The following is a 21,720-nucleotide window of genomic DNA, read 5'->3' as shown; positions in this document are numbered from 1 at the left end:
TGATGAAGGGGCAACAACCCAAATCATTAACTCTGGTTGTCTTCCCCACGTGCTCCAGTTTCCTCTCACATCTCAAAGACGTGTAGATCGGTCAATGAATCAGTCACCGTCAACTGCCCCGATTGAGTAAGTGAGCGGTAGAATCTGGGGAGAGTTAATGGGGACGTGCAGAAAGTTAAATAGGTTTGTGGAGGATTCATGTAAATGGGTGCTTGAAGGTCAGGACAGGCTTGGTCGACTGAAGGGCCTGTTTCCGTGCTCCATAATTCTATCTGTGTTTCAAACTATTTATATTTTGATTTCAGGTTCCCTGCAACTGCAGATTGGTTTGGTTGAGTGTCACGTGTACCGAGGTACAGTGAAAAGCTTTTGTTGCCTGCTAACCAGTTTTTGACCAGATGACATTTCGGCTGAGGAAGACCTTGCCAACTCTTGCTTCACCTTTCCCTACTCTGGGTCCCCCATTGTTCTTGCCATCTCTGCCCTCTGTTCTATTCTTCCCAAGATCCCTCCCACTGGTTTTGTATTTCATCACCCACCTTCCTTTCTTATCTGATTTCACTATTTGCACTATTTTGGCTTCTCCACTTCTCACCTTCAACATTGGCTTCTATCTCCATCCTTCTCTCTCCCACCTGATCAGTTGGCAGCTCTAGCCCCACCCCGTCCCCTCACCTCTTTCTACCAACTATCTCCATCTCTACTCCATCAGTCTGAAGGCCCCTGGACTCAATCACTATCTGTCCATTCAATCCACAGATGCTGTGTTCCTCCAAAAACATCCGCGGTCTCTTGTGTCTATTGATTCGATCCGATGGTGACCTAGAACCAGAGACCATATTCTTCGACCAATGAGTTAGCTTCAGATGAGAATATACGTCAACATTCATGAACATGTTGGGCTATGTATTCTCAGTCACAAGGTTTGTAGCTGGCAGAGGTTGTCAGGTTTTTGGACATGACAATATTCGAGGGGTGTGAGGGCTATGCGAAAGTTGAATTGAGTAGAAGATTGAATAACACTCTTTCTCCAATGTTCAAGCTCTAATGACAGCGCCTGCTCTTCATTCAGCTCCACAATGGCCAGGACAGGTTCTGGAGATGTGACCATGTGCTTTGATTCACCTTTGGTTCCTGGAGTTGGGGAACTGAACACACACGCACACAGCGGGTAGTTGGTAATGGCCCCCAGCTCTTTATTCTGTACATACAGTATATATAGCATTCACTTAAACAACTGTGATCACCTGCAACACATTCATTGGCTCTTTACATAATAGCCACACTAAATCAATAAACCTCCACCGGGAGTCTTGAGAGGGAGGTGAATCCCTTGCCCCCAAGTCAGACAATGTTCTAATAGAGAAGCCGTGATTCAATGCCTCCCTGTGCCGTTTGTGAACTTCAATGACATTCTGTATATGTGAACAATCCTGAGAATTATGATCAAGCACTGTTCAGAATTGGACAATTAAAGCATAAGCTCTGCATTATAATCATGATGGTGCAGAGAAGGGAAGTGAGTATCTACCAGATCTCATGCAATAATGCTAGATCAACGTTTGTGATGCAGTTTGCAATGGAATCAGCAGCTCCTGACAGGACCTGACCACTGCTGTCAGACTGGAGGCTCTGGCCCAGCCCCAGACGTCTCAAGGAATAAGCTGGCACCCCACACCGCAGCACAGGAGTCCCAGGGAGCAGTGCATTTGTCGATGTTCAAAATGACTCTCATGGTCCCACATCAAGTGCCACCAGCACCAGCCAGAAACACTGTCCCAGGGTCGGGGTCTGGTCCTCTCAACTCCATCCCTGGGGCCTGGTGCTACTTGCTGGTCCTCTTGTCCAGGTTGAATAGGGCAAGGATGTCGAGCATGGCTTGTTGGAAATAATTGCCAAACCGATGTGAATCCTGCACAAGAAAAATCATGAGCACACATCATGAGCACCCTAGTAGGTAGCAGTGTGAGTACCAGCTTCATCTAGACATATATACGTTCAGCCACATCTACCCTTGAAGTCTCATGGTTTGACGAATATCGGAGGAGTCAGACAAAGGGAGGGGAAGCACATGGGGGCAGTGAGTGCTGCATGTCAGAGAATGAGATGGTGAATATACAGGAGACACTCAGTGAAACAAGCATGGGGAGATGGTGGGGAGTGGGGTAGATGTGCAGCATTCTCTTATTCTCCCCACATTCCCATTATCTCCTCCCTGGTGCTTCCATCCAACCACCCACCAGGGGCAATCCATTAACCCACCAATCTGTTGGGGATGTGGATGGAAACCTACGTTGCGAGAATCCAAGGCGTATTCAAACTTGGCTTGGAAGAAGCAGTCAAAGGGTAGTTGTGGAGCATTGATTTTCTGATTGGAGACCTGTGACTAGTGGGAGGAGGTGGGGGGGCTGCAAGGGTTGGTGTTGAGTCTCCTCCTGTTTCTCATATACATTAATGATTTGGATGTCAATGCAGTTAACATTGTTAGAACATTTGTAGACGACACCAAAAACTGGTGGCACAGTGAGTGGACTGAGGGAGGAAGTTTACAACAAGATCTAGATCAGTCGATACGGTGAGCCAAGGGATGACAAGTGGAGTTTCTCTCACTAGAGGAAGATATTGCACTTTGGTATGTCAGCCCAGGCCAGGACTTGCACAGTAAATGTCAGAGCTCTGGAGAAAGTTGCAAAACAATAAGATGTGTGAGGATAGGTGCATAGTTCCTGAAGAGTGGCGAACAGGTTGACAGGTGAGTCACTCCGGAGTCCTGGGCCTCCTCCACTGTCAGCATCTCTGGAGAGAAGGAATGGGTGACGTTTCGGGTCGAGACCCTCTTCAGACTGAGTGAGGGGAGAGGGGGGCACAGAGATATGGATGGGCAAGGTGTGAAAACGAGACATCAAAGGGGACGTAAATCAAGGAGATTGTAGAATAGATCATTGTTAGCTCACGGAAGGTGACAATGAGGTTTACAAAGATAAAATGTAATTAGGAAGACAATCACACTGGTTGGAGAACTAGGGTAGGGGAGGGATGGAGAGAGAGAGGGAAAGCAAGAGTTAGAGAAGTCAATGTTCATACCGCTGGGGTGTAAGCTGCCCAAGTGAAATAGGAGGTGCTGTTCCTCCATTTTGTGTTGGGCCTCACTCTGACAATGGAGGAGGCCCACGACTCCTGAGTGACTCACCTCCTGAGAACCCAACCCCAACCAACAAGACACAAGGTCAGGACTGTGACGGAATTTGCCTGGATGACTGCAGCTCCAATACTTGTTTCAATCCTTACCCCGGTCACTGGCATCCCATCGACACAGACCCTTCCCTCACTTGTACATTCCTGGGTTTGTCCTGGCTCACATCGCCCCACCCTCTCCGCCCACACCAGCATTCATGTTCACGGCTCACAGCATCCCCACCCCCCACCTCATGGGCAGTCCTACATGAAGATCAGAGTCAAGTGGGCAGGAGATTACCCCCAGACACACAGCCCGTCAACAAACTCCCCTCCCTCTCTCCTTCCTCATGCATTCTCCCTTCCCACAAGAGCAAACTTACTGTCTCGGGGCTGGAGAATTTACTTGAAATGTGCATGTTGATTAGATTTTCTCCGGCCATGATATAAGACACACCATAGCCATCATCGGCAACCTAAGAAAAGACAGATTGGCAGCACATCACAGGATGGAGTGTCTCAGTCACGATGGGCCCCAACCCCCACCAACCCCCCAGCTGCTCGACAACGCCATCATCTCTTCCCTCCTAGCTCTTGACCCCACTCTCTCCACTACTCTCCCTAGTTCCACGATCCTTCTCTCCTGCCACAGTCCCCCCTGACTCTCGCTTCTTCCCCAAACCTTGCCAAGCAAGCAACCCCTTCACCTTGGACCATCGACACCACCCGCCCATACCCTTCGCTCCCTGCGCCATGGCCCTGGCTCGCCTAACCCTGTCCTGTGCTCCCGTTCACTACATATTCTGGCCGCCACCACCATCTCCCTGCACCCCCCGACACCCAGGACACCTGGTCCCAGTCACCCCTGTTGTAACCACCAGCGCTTCATCCAGTACAGCCTCTTCCCCACGGACAGGAACAGATAACCTAATACCCCCCTTCTCACCACCGCCCCCCCCCCCCCCCCCCCACTATTCAGTGGTCCCTCCTCCGGTTCCCCAAATTGGTGAGGAGTGGGCTGGTTCTGATACCTGCCCCTGCTGCCCTCCTCAAGTTGTACACGTAACGGCTGGGTCTGGGTCCTACAAGCCTCTTCTAAGACAGGATATAGTGTAGTCAGGGAGACAGAACAGCTTCACACTAATACTCACCGGCCCAAAGCCCCCGCCACTGGACACATACTTAGGGTCGTGGAGGTTCATCTGCTGGACTGGAGTCTGGCTGGTGGAGAGTTTCCAGGGCTCAGACAAGACCTGCAGAACAAGGAGGTCACACAATAAATTAGGGAGGTGGTTTGTGGATGATTGTGCTTGGTACTGGGCTCAGTGTTTATGGGTGGCGGTGAGGTGAGGCGGTGAGGGGTGGCGGTGAGGGGTGGCGGTGAGGTGAGGCGGTGAGGGGTGGCGGTGAGGGGTGGCGGTGAGGGGTGGCGGTGAGGTGAGGCGGTGAGGGGTGGCGGTGAGGGGTGGCGGTGAGGGGTGGCGGTGAGGTGTGGCGGTGAGGGGTGGCGGTGAGGTGGGGGGGTGAGGGAGGGATGAGGGGGGGGGTGGGGGGGGAAGAGGCTCAGGGAGACTGGGGTTTTGGGGAAAACACAGAACGCAGGCCTCGAATTAAGGGCAGAGATTGTGCTGCAGAGTGTGAAAGGACAGATTCAGAGACAGAGCTCGAGGAATGAGAAGCGTGTCGGACAGGCATCAAGGTACCTGTGGGGCGAGGAAGGGTTGGAAGGGAGGGCGGCTGGTGTGTGCAGAAATAGGAAGATGGGACAGATGAATGCATGTTGTCTAGAGAGCTGCCACGGGTGAAAGGGCCTCAGGTATTTATATCATTGGGATCTCTCCCGAGGCAGGGTAAACTGGACAAGAAGGACACATTGCACCTGCACAGGAGGATTCAATATCCAATAACATTAGATAGATAGAGTTAGATAGAGCTCGAGGGGCTAGTGGAGTCCAGAGATATGAGGAGAAGGCAGGCACGGGTTATTGATAGGGGACGATTAGCCATGATCACAATGAATGACAGTGCTGGCTCGAAGGGCCGAATGGCCTCCTCCTGCACCTATTTTCTATGTTTCTATGTAAAATCCTGGGGAGATAGACACAAAATGCTGGAGTAACTCAGCGGGACAGGCAGCATCACTGGATAGAAGGAATGGCTAACGTTTCAGGTCCCCTCTTTAGACATTCTATCCAGAGATGCTGCCTGTCCCGCTGAGCCCCTCCAGCATTTTGTGTCTATCCTCAGTTTAAACCAGCATCTGTCGTTCCTTCCAACGACAATCCTTCTGGGGAGGCTTGTTTGTGCTACTTGGGAGGTTTCAAACTCGTGAGGAGAGGGGTCAACTGTGAACGATGGTGCGGCGGGTGGGAAGACTGACTCGTGTGTAGGAACTGGAACAGGCAAGTCCAGTGGGAAGAGAAGGCAGCGACAGGTGGGGAAGCATCAGACGGTCGGTGGGTTTAACGGCATTTTTATTCATGCAACGAGCCGCGCAGGTAAAACGGAGGCATGAGCTGAGAGCAAAGGTCATCACACAGGATTACGACACAAGAACTTTACATGGGATTATGATATTGTTAGAATCACAGAAACATGGTTGAAAGAAGGGCAGGACTGGCAGCTCGATGTTCTGGAGCCAATGGTCCAGGCATGAGGGGTTGCCATAGGGGTGGGGTGTTTCACTGCTGATTAGGGAAAGCATTGTGGCCTTACTCAGGGAGGAGATCCTTTAAAAATGAGGCTATTTCGGTAGAAGTTGGGAATAAAAAGGGGTGATCACTTTGCTAGGATTTGACTCTCTGATGAAACCAAGGAGATAAATGAAGGAAGGCCAGTGGATGTTGTCTAGATGGTTTAATACGGTTTTATAAAGGTCCCACCTGGTAGGCTGGTCCAGAAGGATAAGGCACAAGAAATCCAAGGCATATTGCACTGGATCTAAAATTCACTCTAGTCTGAAATGGTGGAGTTATAGATGGCAAAGAAGGTTGTCTAAGAGTACTGACATAGATCAGTGGGAGTTGGAATTTAACCCATACAAGTCAAATTATTGTACAACATAAACGGCAGGGACATTAGGAGCATCAATGCACAGAGATAGCTTGGGGTTTCACGTGTGCCACTGATGCAGCAGTACAAGATGCAGCTGGTTCAACTGCATTGTTGGTACAGTTCTGGTTGTCACACTATAGGAAGGTGTGCATGCAATATAGAGAGTGTGCAGAAAAATAATCACCAGGATATTGGCTGCAATGGAAGTTTGCAGTTTAAGGAGAGATTAGGTTTATTCTCACTGGGATATGGGAGGCACAGGGGTGACCTTGTGGAGGCTTATAGAATTCTGACAGGCAAAGATAGGATAGATAGTCAGAATCCTTTTTTCAAAGGCAGAGGGAGGCTGGAACTAGAAGCGTTTTAGCTTGAGTGGGGAGATCTGAAGTGCAAGCTGATCACGCAGAGGGTGCTGCCTATCTGGGCCAAGCTGCCAAAGGAGCTGGTAGATGCAAATACTATTACAAAGTTTAAAAAGCATTTGGATGTTCTTGGATAAGTAAGGAGTAACGGGATATGTATCTAATGAAGGGAAATAGGATAAGTATAGATAGGCATACATCGGCAAGGTGGGTCGAAGGGCCTGCTTCTGTGCTGTAAGAGTTTCTCATTCTATATTTCATTAAGAGAGAGAGGGGGAGGGGGGGAGAGAGAGACAGAGACAGAGAGAGAGAGACAGAGAGAGAGAGACAGAGAGAGAGAGAGACAGAGAGAGAGAGAGACAGAGAGAGAGAGACAGAGAGAGAGAGAGACAGAGAGAGAGAGACAGAGACAGAGACAGAGACAGAGAGAGACAGAGAGAGAGACAGAGAGAGAGACAGAGAGAGACAGAGAGACAGAGAGAGACAGAGAGAGAGACAGAGAGAGACAGAGGTAGAGACAGAGACAGAGACAGAGAAACAGAAACAGAGAGAGGACAGAGAGAGAGAGAGACAGAGAGAGAGAGAGAGAGAGATAGAGAGAGAGAGATGAGAAGGGGGAGAGAGAGGAGATATAAATATATCTTAGATATATACAAAACTCTAGAATACTCCCTTTCCGAACACTCTCTCCCCCCACCCCCACCCCTACCACCAAACATTCCCCCTCCCCTCCAGAGAAAGAGAGAGAAAAGTCACTCCCTCCCTGCTCCCCCCCCTCTAAGCCCCCCTCTCTCTCCCCCACTACCTAGGAGAAAAAGAGAAAAAAGAGACAAAGAAAAAATGGAGAATAAAAGAGAGAGAAAAAAAGAGGGAGAGAAGAGAGAAAAAAGAGAGATAGAGAGAGAAAATAAAAGCTGAGCCCAGTCTGAACTTCCACTGTCCTCAATACCAGCACCGTATTCTTGTCAGTAGTCAGATATGGTGGGAAGCCACACCAGAGGCCTGGGTGGGCAGTGAATGAGTGGCCACAATCCTAATTGGCAGATCGTTTGCTTACTCTAGGCCAATTATGCCTGTGTTACATCCCTGGCATCACTGGAGGATGCACATGTTCCTTGTCAACCCTCTACTGGAGCTGGAAGAGTGCTGCTTGTACTGTGGTGCGACACATAATGAGGACATAATGATGTGTGTTAATAGCAGAATAATGTGATTGCGGCTGGTTACGAAACATCAGAACACAAGGAAGCCAATACGATGCTGTTCAACAGGAGAATGGATCAGAGCTTTTGAAAACGGCATTGGCGAGGTTGTAGTTAATGCCATATTAACATCCAACAGACGGCACTGCTGCGTTCCTGGGCCTAGGTTTCAGGGTAATACACTGACCGTGAGCCGCTTCTACATCTGGAGGAAACACGAATGCTCTTGCTCTCATGGACACACAACACCTGCCTCTTTCAGGAAGGGCGAGTCCATCCCCAGGTACTTGGACACGACATAGAGGCAGAAGAGGTGACGGTCGATACCCTCTCCCGTCATGGCATGACGATACATACTCTGGTGCTTATCAGCTGCCAACCTAAACAACTTCAGTTTCTCTTCATTCTGGGATTTGGACACAGGGAAGAAAAAAAGAGACAATAGATTGAATGACCTCCTTGACAACACTGCTGCCCATCCCCAGGGTAATACACTGCACCTAACAGCACAATCACCACTGGCCTGGAAAACCCACAGATAGTAACAGCAGGACAGCAACATTGTCCTGGCGACTTCATACTTTAAACCCCAACCCCCCCCCTACAACACTCCCCGACTGGCCAGACCCAAAGCAGCTTCCTCAATGCCACTGATCACCCCCCACATCCCAATCTCCACAACCACTTCTTGATCCCATGGGATTTACCCAATGCTTCAACATCCAGACTGGGTCCCAGGGATAGCATGTTCCTGAAGGGAACGTGTCATCAATGTGGGCATCACAAGGTACTTACCGCCTGAGATGAGTTTACCATGGCCAGGACGAACTGGGTGGACTGACTGGTGCAGGACCGGACGGTCTCTGTGCGACCCTCTCTGAACAGGCGGGTCATCGAGGCCTCGTAGGTGAGGCAGAATTTACCCTTGTCCTAAAATCAGAACACAAACGGTATAACCCCCCGATCCACAAATCCCTGGCATCATTCTAAGGTCGGAGAGTTCACAGCCTGAGTGAATCCCATAAGCTTCCAAAGGTCACTCGAAAGATATGTCCCTTCTTACTATATTGCAAAACAAAAATCAATCTCCCTCTGATAATCCTTTCAATTTTCCAGAACCTGAACGGCACAGGAGTTAATTATTTCTCACAAGCTGCTCTTTGATCTGTAATCGCTGGCATTGTCCCAGCATGTTATCCTTCTCATCAGTCTTCCCAGTTCAGATCCCATGACAGTGACGTCCCTCAGTGACCGGGAGGCCCGGCTCGCTCACCCACCTAGAGTGGACCGGCTGTGGGAGGGAGTGCACGGCCTCGGCAAGGGAGTGGGCCGCTGGAGGCCCTCGAACAGCCTGGGGATCGGCTTGACCAGGCGCCGCTCCAAGAGCTGAACATGTGGACCACACACGGCCTACAGCGGTGGGGGGACGGGGGAGGTGGGGGCGACACCACGACTGTGCTTGGCCAGGCCGATCCTGCAATGCCACCAGGACAACAGACCTTCATGCTCAGATCAAGAACCCTGCGCTTACAACAACTGGGACTTGAAAATGGTGTCAAACTGGCGCTGTATGCTGTCTCAATGTACCACTGCTATAGACTTGTACTGTATCTGAGATGCTTATCTCATGTATCTAAGTGCTTATGTATAGTGATATTTGTACTGAACTGTATACCAAATGAATGTCACTATAACCTCGGTACACGTGACAAATAAAGTACCATGCCATACCCGGTAATGTGCCAACTGTAGAGCCATTTGGACAAAGGCATCAGGGCTGATACAGCACTTCTTGATCAGACCCTTCCCAAATTTGTCAAACGGGAAAGAGTGGAAGTCCACATCATCGGCAAGCTGCTGGGCCACGCTCAGAGACTGATGGATGACCTCTTGGCACTGGAGAGAGCAGGAGACAAGTCAGCAAGAAGTCTGTATAACTGGGACACGGTGCAGCACGGCAGAAACGCACCAACCACCAGCGATGTGGAAGGGCTTACGCCAACACTCTTGCTTATTTCAAAAGCAACTTTTGGCCCCTTGGATAATGTAATGAATGTGGAAGGGTTCATCTCAAATCACTGGCTGCTCTCAGAAGCTGCGGCTCCAGCCCGATTGAGCAACAGTGGGGAAATCAGCAGAGCAGGGTCTGTGCTTGGTATTCACTGCCTGGAGGGCTCTGCACACTTGGGATCAGCTCGCCTTCAACCAGCCAACTGGAAGGGGGACAATAAGAAGATGCCTTGGTATCTCAGCAGGACCTCAATGAAGTGTGCAGTTAACCCAACTGGGAACACTCTGGAAACAGTCATACAGTATCAGAATCCAAGAAAAAAACATTACTGGGGACTCAGCAGGTTTTGCAGCATCTGTTGGTGGGAGGGTGGGGGGGGGGGGGGGGGGGGAGGAAGGAACTCCACACAGCATCAGAGGGTTTGGATTAGTAATGAAAAAGGGCAAGGGCCAAACCGGAATGGAACTTCTTACTGTTGAAGGACAGCCAGTGTTATTGTGGTGACGTGAAACCAAAATAGAGCAATAGAAAATGAAGTACAAATACAACATTTAAAATACATTTGTACAGGTGCATGGATATAAATGGAGTTGGAGGGATGTGGGTCAAACACAGGCCAATGGGCCTAGCTCAGGTGGACAACTTGGTCGGCAGAGACAAGTTGAGCTGAAGGGCATGATTCATTACTGTATAACACTATGTTTGCATTGAGCTGATGACTAGGGTGCTGTCTGGGCACATTGTGGAAGGCGGGCTGTGGCAATAAAGCCTGACCCTCTCTAGATGACCAACAAAGTAAAAAAAACAAGAAGAGGCAGAAAAAGTGTTGATAATACAAGGGACAAGCACTGGCTCTCTCCACTGGCTCCCTGTGCGGTACAGAATAAATTTCAATGGTTATCGTGAGCAGAGGATGTACGAAAACTTTTAAAAAAAGAACATGCAAGACACAGTTAATGTGATGGAAATCAAAAGATCAGTGAATACTGATAAGTGCAGATATTGAACAGGGTGATGACAAGACCTCTGAGGGACAGAGAATGTGATCTACACTTAGAGACACAAGGCACTGCTGGAAGACTGATGAGTACTTTATACTAGTCATTACCAAGGAAGCAGATACTGTTAAAACCTCAGTAAAAGAGATGGTAGAAAAGATAAAGCATAGGCTGGTGTTAGAATGATGGTGCGTGGTCTGAATGAAAACCACCTGGCCCAGGTTGGATGCATTCTCCAATACTGAGACAGAAGGGGGTAGAGATCGAAGGAACCTGCAATAATTTTCTCAATCTCCCTGGATATAGGAGCCAGAGAACTGGAAAATTGCAAATGGTTATAGATCACTGATCCCTTTCTTGCTTCACAGATGCTACCTGACCTCTTGAGTATCTCCAGCATTTTCCGCTTTTATTCTAGATGTTTCGCAAATGCAGTTTTTTAGTTTTCAGCAAATACATGATTTTTTCGACGACCTTGAAAAGATCATCCACACATTTATCTCCTCTCGCCTTGATTACTGCAACTCCCTATATACACTGGCATCAGCCAATCATCCCTGTCCCGTCTGCAATTGGTCCAAAACGCCGCAGCGACACTTCTGACGGGTACCCGAAAAAGACACACATCACACCGATTCAGGCCTCTACTCCACTGGCTCCCTGTGCGGTACAGAATCAATTTCAAGCTCCTCCTATATGTATACAAAGCCCTTAACGGGCTTGCCCCCACCTATATCAAAAATCTGCTAACCCACCATTCTACCTCCAGGTCCCTTAGGTCGGCCGACTTGGGGCTACTGACTATCCCGCGGTCCAGGTTTAAGCTCAGGGGCGACTGCGCTTTTGCGGTTGCAGCACCTAGACAGTGGAACAGCATCCCTCTTCCCATCAGAACTGCTCCCTCCATTGACTCCTTTTAGTCTAGACTTAAAACCTACCTCTATTCACAAGCGTTTCTTGAGGTCCTCTGAGGGAGCGCTGTATGTATGGATTTATGTATGTATTGTTAGATCTATGTACCATTGTATGTAGCACATTAGTACCTGCACTGATGTAAAGCATTTTGGTCAACGAGAGTTGTTTTTAAATGTGCTATAGAAATAAAATCGACTTGACCTGACATAGATAATTAGACAAAAGGCCGTTCGGCCCCTCGAGCCAGCACCGCCATTCAATGTGATCATGGCTGATCATCCACAATCAGTACCCCGTTCCTGCCTTCTCCCCATACCCCTTGATTCCGCTAGCCCTAAGAGCTATATCTAACTCTCTTTTGAATGCTTCCAGTGAATCGGCCTCCACTGCCTTCTGAGGCAGAGAATTCCACAAATTCACAATTCTCTGTGTGAAAAGTTTTTTTCTCAGTTCTAAATGGCCTACCCCTTATTCTTAAACTGTGGCCCCTGGTTCAGGACTCCCCAACATCGGGAACATGCATTCCTGCATCTAGCGTGTCCAATCCCATAATACCTTTAAATGTAAGACCCTTGTTCAAAACAAAAGTTTGTAAGGGTAAACTGTAAGGGTAAAGGGTAAGGGTTTGCAGAAGGGTAAACTCTGAAACTACAGTTCAACCCCAGTTATGGAGAAAGCTTTTTAAGAATGACAATCAGGGGGAAAAAAAGTTAACTGAGTCAGTAAGTTATGAACTTTTTGATTGTGATAGAGCTGGCTAGTGAAGGTATTGTGCTGGTGGTGAGGTATTGTGTGCAGTTCAGGTCACCACTCTATGGGAAAGGTGCGATTGTGCTGGGTAGAGTCCGTAGACTGGAGGACTTCAGTCATCAGGAGAGATTAGATGGGGTGGGCTTGAATTCTCTGGAGAGAGGAAGGCTAGAGGGTAACATGATAGATCTACACAAGATTATGAGAGGTAATAGATAGGAAAAACCTTTGCCAATGGCAGAGATATCAAAAAGAAGAGGGGATGGTTTAAAGTTAGACGCAGGAGTTCGAAATAAAGTTTGAGGGGGATATTTATTTTAAACACAGAAAATAGATGACAATTGTATCACTCTGGTGGAAAAGTTGATGGAATTTACATTTAATAGACATTTAGACAAACACTTAAATAGGCCAGACATAAAAGGATGCGGCAGTAATGTGAGCAAATGGGTTTAGTGTAGATGGGCAAGGACAGCATTGACTTGGTGGGCTGAAGGGTCATTTTCTGTGCTGCAAGACTCTGTGACTATGCATATACAGATTTTCAGAAGGCAATTTGATAAAAGTCATACATAAAAGACAAAGGTACACAAAAATGCTGGAGGAACTCAGCGGGTGCAGCAGCATCTATGGAGCGAAGGAAATAGGCAACGTTTCGGACCAAAACAGTTTGAAGAAGGGTTTCGGGCCAAAACGTTGCCTATTTCCTTCGCTCCATAGATGCTGCTGCACCCGCTGAGTTACTCCAGCATTTTTGTGTGCCTTCGATTTTCCAGCATCTGCAGTTCCTTCTTAAATACATTAAAGGCAGATGAGCCTAACTGAAGCTCATGGAATAAAATAATCCAAGGGAGTATAAATAAATAAGTGTGTTAAGGACAGGCTACACAGTAACGGCAGACCAACGCTTCACAGGTGGAGGGAGAAATTAGGCTGGGACAACTGCTTTTTAAATAAATATTAATGACTTTGTAATGGAGGAGCAAGGTAAAACTTCCACAATTTGTGTCACCTACAGATTTTGAATTCGTAAACTGTTTAGAGGATAGTATAGATTTCAACAGGTAAGATGACGGAAGGAAGGGGGAATGGGAATGCTCTGCAAAGGGCTAGTGCAGACTGTGGGCTTCTCTAGCAATAACGATCGCACGACTCCAGGATATCAATCAGCTGGAGTTTACTCAGTCTGCTGACAGAACTCACCGGCTCTTCGATGTCCCACTGCAGCCGCTGGGGTGGCAGGATCTGGGGATTAGGCTCTCCCTTGCAATTACCCTCGTCTGTGTATCTTAGATGGAACTGGTCGGTGGCCAACACGTACTGCAGGAGACACGAAGACGTTAGGAATGCGTGCGCTCACTGGCTGAGCACCAACCACAGATGCGAGATCTGCAAGGAACCTTCCACGCAGCAGAAACACAAGCAAGAACAGAGTCAGCTAATCGCACGGTCCCAGCTATTTTTAGGCTCGTGGAAAAGAGAAGCCGGAGTGTGAAGGGGAGCCGATTAAAATGACTGGTTTCAACAGCCAAGGTCAACTACAGACCCACCATCTGCCTCACAGTTCCAGCCCACAATGACAAGAGTAGTACAGCATTAAAAAACAATCTCACAATCAATCTGTTTTAAACAGAGAAAGAGAAAAATGCTCAAATCTAGGTGCTATACACTCGAATAATGCAATCTTTTCACTGGTGGCAGTGATTTATCTAATCAGTCAATAAACATGGACAGTCCAATATTTTTTCTGGGGCCCAGGACAAATCGCTGGCTCCTCACGATGCTTTGGGAAAGTGCAACATGCTGACCCTGGGGCCCATAGCAACGCGCCCACCCTGGGCCCATAGCAACGCACCCACCCTGGGCCCATAGCAACACACTGACCCTGGGTCCCATAGCAACGCACCCACCCTGGGCCCATAGCAACACACTGACCCTGGGTCCCATAGCAACGCACCCACTCTGGGTCCCATAGCAACACACTGACCCTGGAGCCCATAGCAACACACTGACCCTGGGGCCCATAGCAACACACTGACCCTGGGGCCCATAGCAACACACTGACCCTGGGGCCCATAGCAACGCACCCACCCTGGGCCCATAGCAACACACTGACCCTGGGGCCCATAGCAACACACTGACCCTGGGGCCCATAGCAACACACTGACCCTGGGGCCCATAGCAACACACTGACCCTGGGGCCCATAGCAACGCACCCACCCTGGGCCCATAGCAACACACTGACCCTGGGGCCCATGGCAACGCACTGACCCTGGGGCCCTGGTAACGCACCCACCCCGGGGCCCATGGCAATGCACTCGATGCTTGGGCTTTTGGGAACGCACTTGGGACTCACAGCAATGCACTGGAACCCGGTGACCACGGCCACATACTGGTGTTCCATGACCACAGCAATGCACTGGAGCCTGGTAACCACGGCACTGGAGCCCGGTGACCATGGCACCAGCGCCCAAGGCCCACGGCAACATGTCCAAATTCATTAAATTACGCACCTGAACCTGTCCTGCAATTTGGTGCCATCTGCAGCAGACAGTGAGTATTGCAGACACCATCATCAAGCACTGCCAATATCTGGAGATCGGGAGGACACCACTCTGCCCAGTCCTGGGTTCTTCCCAAACAAACCTAAAACCTTCTTCCCTGGCTTGCAATCTATCCTCGTCTAAAATTGGTGGTGCCCTCTGATTGAACCTGCTTCACTCAGTTCCAAGACAAAGCCTTCAATTGCCCAGCAAGTCACCGTGTGAAGAGTCCTCACATTTCTCTATAGTTCTTTGCAAAACCTTAAATCTACAATTGCAATGAGAATGGGATCTCAAAAAGGCGAAAAGAAACCCACCTCCCACAAGTGGCCGATGATGGGAGCGTCTGCCCAGGAATGTTCAGCATTCAGACCAATTTTACCATTCTTGAAGATGATAAAACTCAAGGACTTGTCAAACCACCTGCAAACAAAGAGATGTGCTCTCAGAAATACGGTACAGATTCCATCCAAATGCACCCTCTCACAACCCACCCCGCCCACAATGAGCTGTGCTCCACTCTTCCCTAATCTTCTCTCCTCCTGCTTCTCATTCCCTTGAGATTGGGGATGACTTGCTTCCACTCCAGGTCTCTGGATTCTGGGTTCTGAAGAGTCCAGTGTGGTATCAGCAGATGTGTTTGGAGGTTCATGATGGCAGGGTGGATGGATAGTCGGGAAATTGAATCGTTTTCTCTATTACCTGGTAATTTAGCCGATTCAGAGCATGGTCTGTTCAGGATCTGGCATTGAGCAACATGGCACAGATGATGGTGCCAAGAGAGGGCATTGGGGATGTTGCCCTGGGCGAGGATGCTGCTCCTGGTTTGCTTATACATCCAGCAATCTTGGAGGATCATGTAGGGGAGGGTTGGCCTTATCTTTCCAGTGCTTAAAGTGCTCTATGTAAGTAGTCCATGGCTCAGATGGTCAGAGTCATACAGCATGGAAACAGACCCTTCTGCCCAACTTGCCCATGCTGACCAAGATGCCTCATCCATAGTAGCATTTGCATTACATGTGCATGGATGTGGGAGCAAACCAGCACACGCAGAGGAAACCTATATAGCCATGAGAAGAACATACAAACTCCATGCAGAGAGCACCAGAGGTCAGGATTGAACTCGGGTCATTGAGCTGTGAGACTAGCCGATTCACGCCACATTTGCCCAGCAAGGAACGCACAACGCGAGTTTGCGCCAGATTTGATGCCTTGATTTCCATTTAGACTTTTTCTCAGCCAGCCAAAAGGTGTGGTGGCTAGTTTCACTCTCATGGTCAGTGTTCGCCGAGAGGTAGCTTCCGAGATACGTGAGGTGCCCAGGTCTCCGTGGAATGTCACTGTCGGGAGGATGGAGAGGAGTGGCAGAGGCAGGTTAGGAGATCTTCCACGTGTGGTTGGGTTTGTGCCCCATGCAAAGTCAAAGTAGCCTTTATTATCATTCCGACCTTTCGGTCTGAACAAAATTTCGTTGCCTTGCAGTCATACATATAATAAAAATGACAAAAACACACATTTAACACAAATTTAACATCCCCCCTATGTTCCAGGTGTTGAAGGAATTGACAATGACCCGGAGCTCAACTGGAAGCCCCGTCCACTCACTGGAGCCCATCTATTGAGGATGATGTAACAACACCTAAAAACCCTGTCAGAGACCCTCCCAAATCTACCCCTCCCCCCACCCCCCACCCTCTCCCCACCCCCTCCCAGTCTCCATCTAGCCAATTCAGCAAATCTGGACAATGAACCATTCCAACATATCTCCTCTGCACCCATCCTCACCCCACAATCTGACTGTCTCAGTCACAGCTCCACCATCCCACTCCAGCCTGACCACCTCACCCCACCCAACCATCCCATGTATGACACCTACCTGTCATAGCACTTGCCGTGAAGCAATGATTTAGCATAGTTATCTAGTGAAGATATGGGCTCCTCCTTCCTGAATCCTTGTTCAGTATCGTCCAGCGTCACAAAGAATGCTGCCTTCTCGATCGCCTCCAGTGACAGCTTGTTTCTACCCTGGCTGAAGTAGGATTGACGAGCTTTGGCCCAGGGCACCCTAGATCAGCATGAGACAAACCACACTGTAAACAATCAGTGAGCAGCACCCACTACATACAGAGGTGTGTGTGTGTGTGTGTGTGTGTGTGTGTGTGTGTGTGTGTGTGTGTGTGTATGGTGTGTGTGTGTGTGTGTGTGTGTGTGTGTGTGTGTGTGTGTGTGTGTGTGTGTGTGTGCGTGTGCGTATGTGCGCGCGCATGTGTGTGGGGGGGGGGGGGGAGGAGAGGGGAAGGTAGAGGCAGATGATGGAGACTCTTCCATCTACATTCTTAGTCCTGATGCAGGATATTGACAAAATCATGGTCAAAATACTGACCACTCCACCCCCCATAGATGCTGCCTGACCCACTGTTCCTCCTGCAGTTTGGTTTTTGCTCTATCAGTTCCATCATCTGTAGAATCTTGTGTCTCTCTTTGTTAAACAGGTTTCCTGAAGATGTTTGATAAGGTACCATACAAATAGCTTTTAAAATTCATGTAATTAAAATTAGATTCCTCTCATAATAAACTGAGGATAGAGTTCCCATCTCCCAACCTACCTCATTGCACCCTTGCACATTTTTCAATCTGTACTTTCTCTGTGACTGTAATGTAATGTTGTAACACTATATTGTGCACTCTGGTTACTTTGCTCCTTGCACAACCTGTTCTATTTATATACGGGTCAATTGTACTCATGTATAGTATGATTTAACTGGAAAGCACATAAAGATTTTCACTGTATCTCAGTACACATGACAATAAAGATACGATACCAAGGCTAGTTATGTGATAAGTGACAGAGCTGAAAGAAATTGAAATCATTAACAGTGTCCCAGAAGAATCCGTGCTGGTGCTGCAACCACATTTATTAATATTTACTTAACTTATTGTGATGGGTTGCCTTCAGCGACCATTTGATGCACTGTGTCCAAGCCAGGTCAATGCACTACATTCCCCTATTGCCCTGCAACTTATTGTCTGCTATGACCATCTGCACCTTTTTATTTTTTGACACCAACACCAACACAGAGGCCAAGTATCTGGGATGCAAATTCCCACTGACAACGCCCCAAACGCAGGATCCCTAAAGCACCAATCGCTGTGCCTCCATACCACCCCTTCAACAATTTAAACACAGGAGGCCATGGCCCCAAGGTTTCTGATGGCACAGTGAGATTACAAAGAGACATTTGTGTACTCAAATGATGCAAAATACTCTAACAAATTGAGTTCAATGCAAGTAAGCACGAGGTTAACCACTGTGCAGTAAAAAAAGGGATGGATTTGAGAATTGTTTAACCAGACAGCTGTTAGGAATAGGATAGGTACAAAGAGGACAGCAGTCAGCGTCAAATACATCCTTCCCAGCTGAATATAAACAGAACCAGCAGCAGATGGTCAGGTCGGGTGGTGAAGAGGAGAGTAGTCAGTATAGTTGGGTAGACTAGTACAGTTCTCTGCAGCTTTGAGTCAGACAGTTGGGTCAGCCATGATCACAGTGAATGGCGGTGCTGGCTCGAGGGGCCGAATGGCCTACTCCTGCACCTATTGTCTATTGCTCAGTGCCACAGTTAAAGTAGTCTCTTTGAGCCCACAAAACGTGTAGGGAGGATCTGCAGATGCTGGTTTAAATGGAAAATAGACACAAAAGGCTGGAGTAATTCAGCGGGCCAGGCGGCATCTCTGGAGAAAAGGAATTGGTGATGTTTTGGGTTGAGACCCTTCTTCAGACTTCTTCTGTCTGAAGAAGTGTCTCGACCCGAAACATCACCTATTCCTTTTCTCCAGAGACGCTGCCTGACCCGCTGAGTTACTCTGGCTTTTTGTGCCTCCCTTTCAGCATATAGTTATTGTTTGTCATGCAGGGACCAACCAATGAGATAGATAGAACAGAAAAGCTGGTCTGAAATATTCTCTCACCGCAGACACTGCCTGACCTTATGAACATTTCCAACATTTTCTGCAATGGACAGTCAATGCACACAGCCCACAACTATATATTAAAATAAAGTTTGCAGCTGATCTGTATAGCTTCATTAACTCAGTAATTGAAAATCTAAATACAAACTGCAGATACTAAAAATCTGAATCAAAAACAGACAATGCTGGAAACACTCAGCTGGGTGGTTGATGTATGTAGGAAGGAACTGCAGATAGTAGTTTACACCCTAGATAGACACAAAATGCTGGAGGAACTCAGCGGGACAGGCAGTATCTCTGGATAGAAGGAATGGGTGGCATTTCAGGTCGAAACCCTTCTTCAGACTGAGCTCAGTCTGAAGAAACATAGAAACATAGAAAGTAGGTGCATGAGTAGGCCATTCGGCCCCTCAAGCTAGCACCGCCATTCAATATGATCATGGTTGATCGTCCAAAATCAGTCCCCTGTTCCTGCTTTTTCCTCATATCTCTTGATTCCGTTAGCCCCAAGAGCCAAACCTAACACTTTCTTGAAAACATCCAGTGAATTGGCCTCCACTGCCTTCTGTGGCAGAGAATTCCACAGATTCACAACCTTCTGGGTGGAAAAAAAATTTAATCTCAGGCCTAAATGGCCTACCCCTTATTGTTAAACTGTGAACCTGGTTCTGGACTCCCGCAACATGGGGAACATTTTTTCTGCATCCAGCCTGTCCAATCCCTTAAGAATTGTATATGTTTCTATAAGATATCCTCTCATCCTTCTAAATTCCAGTGAATACAAGCACAGTTGTGTGGCGGCTCCTAAGGGTCGTGCCATCATACTGCCGAACCCCTCGGCACAGGAGTGGTGCAGTCCGGAGGCGGCCCTTAGCCGGAGGGCTTAAAAGGCAGGGGTTTGGGTGCCATCTTCCTCTAATATCGTCCTCCCTACAACCGGGAGGAATATAATAAAGGTGCTTCTCGAAACTCTGGACTTCGTGCCTCCTTTCGAGACCCACGCACCACAGTTGACCCATTCTTTCCCCATATGTCAGTCCCGCCATTCTGGGAATTAACCTGGTGAACCTACACTGCATTCCCTCAATAGCATGAATGTCCTTCCTCAAATTAGGGGACCAAAACTGCACACAATACTCCAGGTGTGGTCTCACCGGGGCCCTGTACAACTGCAGTAGGACTTCCTTGCTCCTAAACTCAAATCCTCTCGCAATGAGGGCCAACATGCCATTATCTTTCATCACTGCCTGCTGTACCTGCATGCTTACTTTCTGATGTGACTGATGTACAAGCACACCCAGATCTCGTTGCATCTCCGCTTCGCCTAATCTGACACCATTCAGATAATAATCTGCCTTCCTGTTCTTGCTACCAAAGTAGATAACCACACTTTTATCCACATTATACTGCTTCTTCCATGCATCTGCCCACTCACCCAACCTATCCAAGTCACCCTGCAGCCTCATAGCATCCTCCTCGCAGCCCACTCTGCCACCCATCTTTGTGTTATCTGCAGACTTGGAGATGTTACATTTAATTCCCTCATCTAAATTGTTAATATTTATTGTAAACAACTGCAATATAGTAGCCCAGCGGCACCCCACTAGTCACTGCCTGCCATTCTGAAAAGGACCCGTTAATTCCAACTCTTTGCTTCCTGTCTGCCAACCAGTTCTCTATCCATGTCAATACCCAACCCCCAATACCATGTGCTCTAATTTTGCACACTTGTGTGGGACCTTGTCAAAGGCTTTTTGAAAGTCCAGATACACCACATCCACTGGCTCTCCCTTGTCCATTCTAGTTACATCCTCAAAAAATTCCAGAAGATTAGTCAAGCATGATTTCCCCTTCATAAATCCATGCTGACTTTGACCGGTCCTGTCACTGCTTTCCAAATGCGCTGCTATTGCATCTTTAATAATCAACTCCAGCATCTTCCCCACAACCGATGTAAGGCTAACTGGTCTATAATTCCCTGTTTTCTCTCCTTTCTTAAAAAGTAGGGTTACATTGTCCACAGGAACTGATCCAGAGTCGAGAGAACATTGGAAAATGATCACTAATCCATCCACGATTTCTGAGGCCACCTCCTTGAGTACTTTGTGAAGGGTCTCGACCCGAAACGTCACCCATTCCTTCTTTCCAGAGATGCTGCCTGCGCTGCTGGGTAGTTGATGGTGAGTGTGGATTTGATAGGCCAAAGAGCCTGCTTCTATATTGTACCTATGTCTCTGGGTCAGGCAGCAGCTGTGGGGAGAGCAAGTTAATGTTTCATGTCTGTGACCCTCTGTCATAGGTGAAGACAAAGGATTTCTCAAAGAAATGTGAACTGTGCCTCTTTCCACAGATGCTGCCTGACTTACTGAGTCTTCCAGCATTTTCTGTTATTTTTTCCTTGTTAAATTATTTAGGAGTCTGTCCACTCGAGTCCATTCGACTGATTGCACCAGGGACCATGGCCTTCAGGAGTACGAGTCCTCCACTGTCAAATGTGGACCTAGCCTGTAGTCAGGAGCTTTACAAGGAGAAGAGATTGTCCCTTGGCTTCTGGGGATGCTGAGTTTTTAACTTTGTTTAGTTAAGGAAACAGGCCCTTCTGCCCACCAAGTCCATACTGACCATCGATCCCCTCACATTAACACTACCCTACACACTAGGGACAATTTTACATTTATACCAAGCCGATTAACTTACAAACTTGTACGTCTGCAGAGTGTGGGAGGAAACTGAAGATCTTGG

General features: G+C 48.2%; 1 protein-coding gene across 3 annotated transcripts in view; it reads right to left on the bottom strand.

The window, feature by feature from the left end:
• Positions 1–1,172: 1,172 nt before the first annotated feature.
• The window catches only part of LOC116984312 (carnitine O-palmitoyltransferase 1, liver isoform-like), a 50,999-nt gene continuing 30,451 nt past the window's right edge, over positions 1,173–21,720 (bottom strand). For all 3 annotated transcript variants that reach the window (XM_033038429.1, XM_033038430.1, XM_033038428.1), the window contains 9 exons: positions 16,886–17,074; positions 15,327–15,432; positions 13,670–13,786; positions 9,524–9,688; positions 8,588–8,722; positions 8,046–8,198; positions 4,326–4,427; positions 3,558–3,650; positions 1,173–1,912 (listed from right to left, as the gene is read on the bottom strand). In XM_033038429.1, coding sequence (XP_032894320.1) covers positions 1,826–1,912; positions 3,558–3,650; positions 4,326–4,427; positions 8,046–8,198; positions 8,588–8,722; positions 9,524–9,688; positions 13,670–13,786; positions 15,327–15,432; positions 16,886–17,074 — 1,147 coding nt within the window. In that variant the 3' untranslated portion in view covers positions 1,173–1,825. The remainder of the gene's footprint in view (positions 1,913–3,557; positions 3,651–4,325; positions 4,428–8,045; positions 8,199–8,587; positions 8,723–9,523; positions 9,689–13,669; positions 13,787–15,326; positions 15,433–16,885; positions 17,075–21,720) is intronic.

This window comes from Amblyraja radiata, chromosome 20 (genome assembly GCF_010909765.2).
Source record: "Amblyraja radiata isolate CabotCenter1 chromosome 20, sAmbRad1.1.pri, whole genome shotgun sequence".
Taxonomy (NCBI): Eukaryota; Metazoa; Chordata; class Chondrichthyes; order Rajiformes; family Rajidae; genus Amblyraja; species Amblyraja radiata.
The sequence above is the reverse complement of the archived record's forward strand: the minus strand, read 5'-3'. Positions and strand labels throughout refer to the sequence as shown.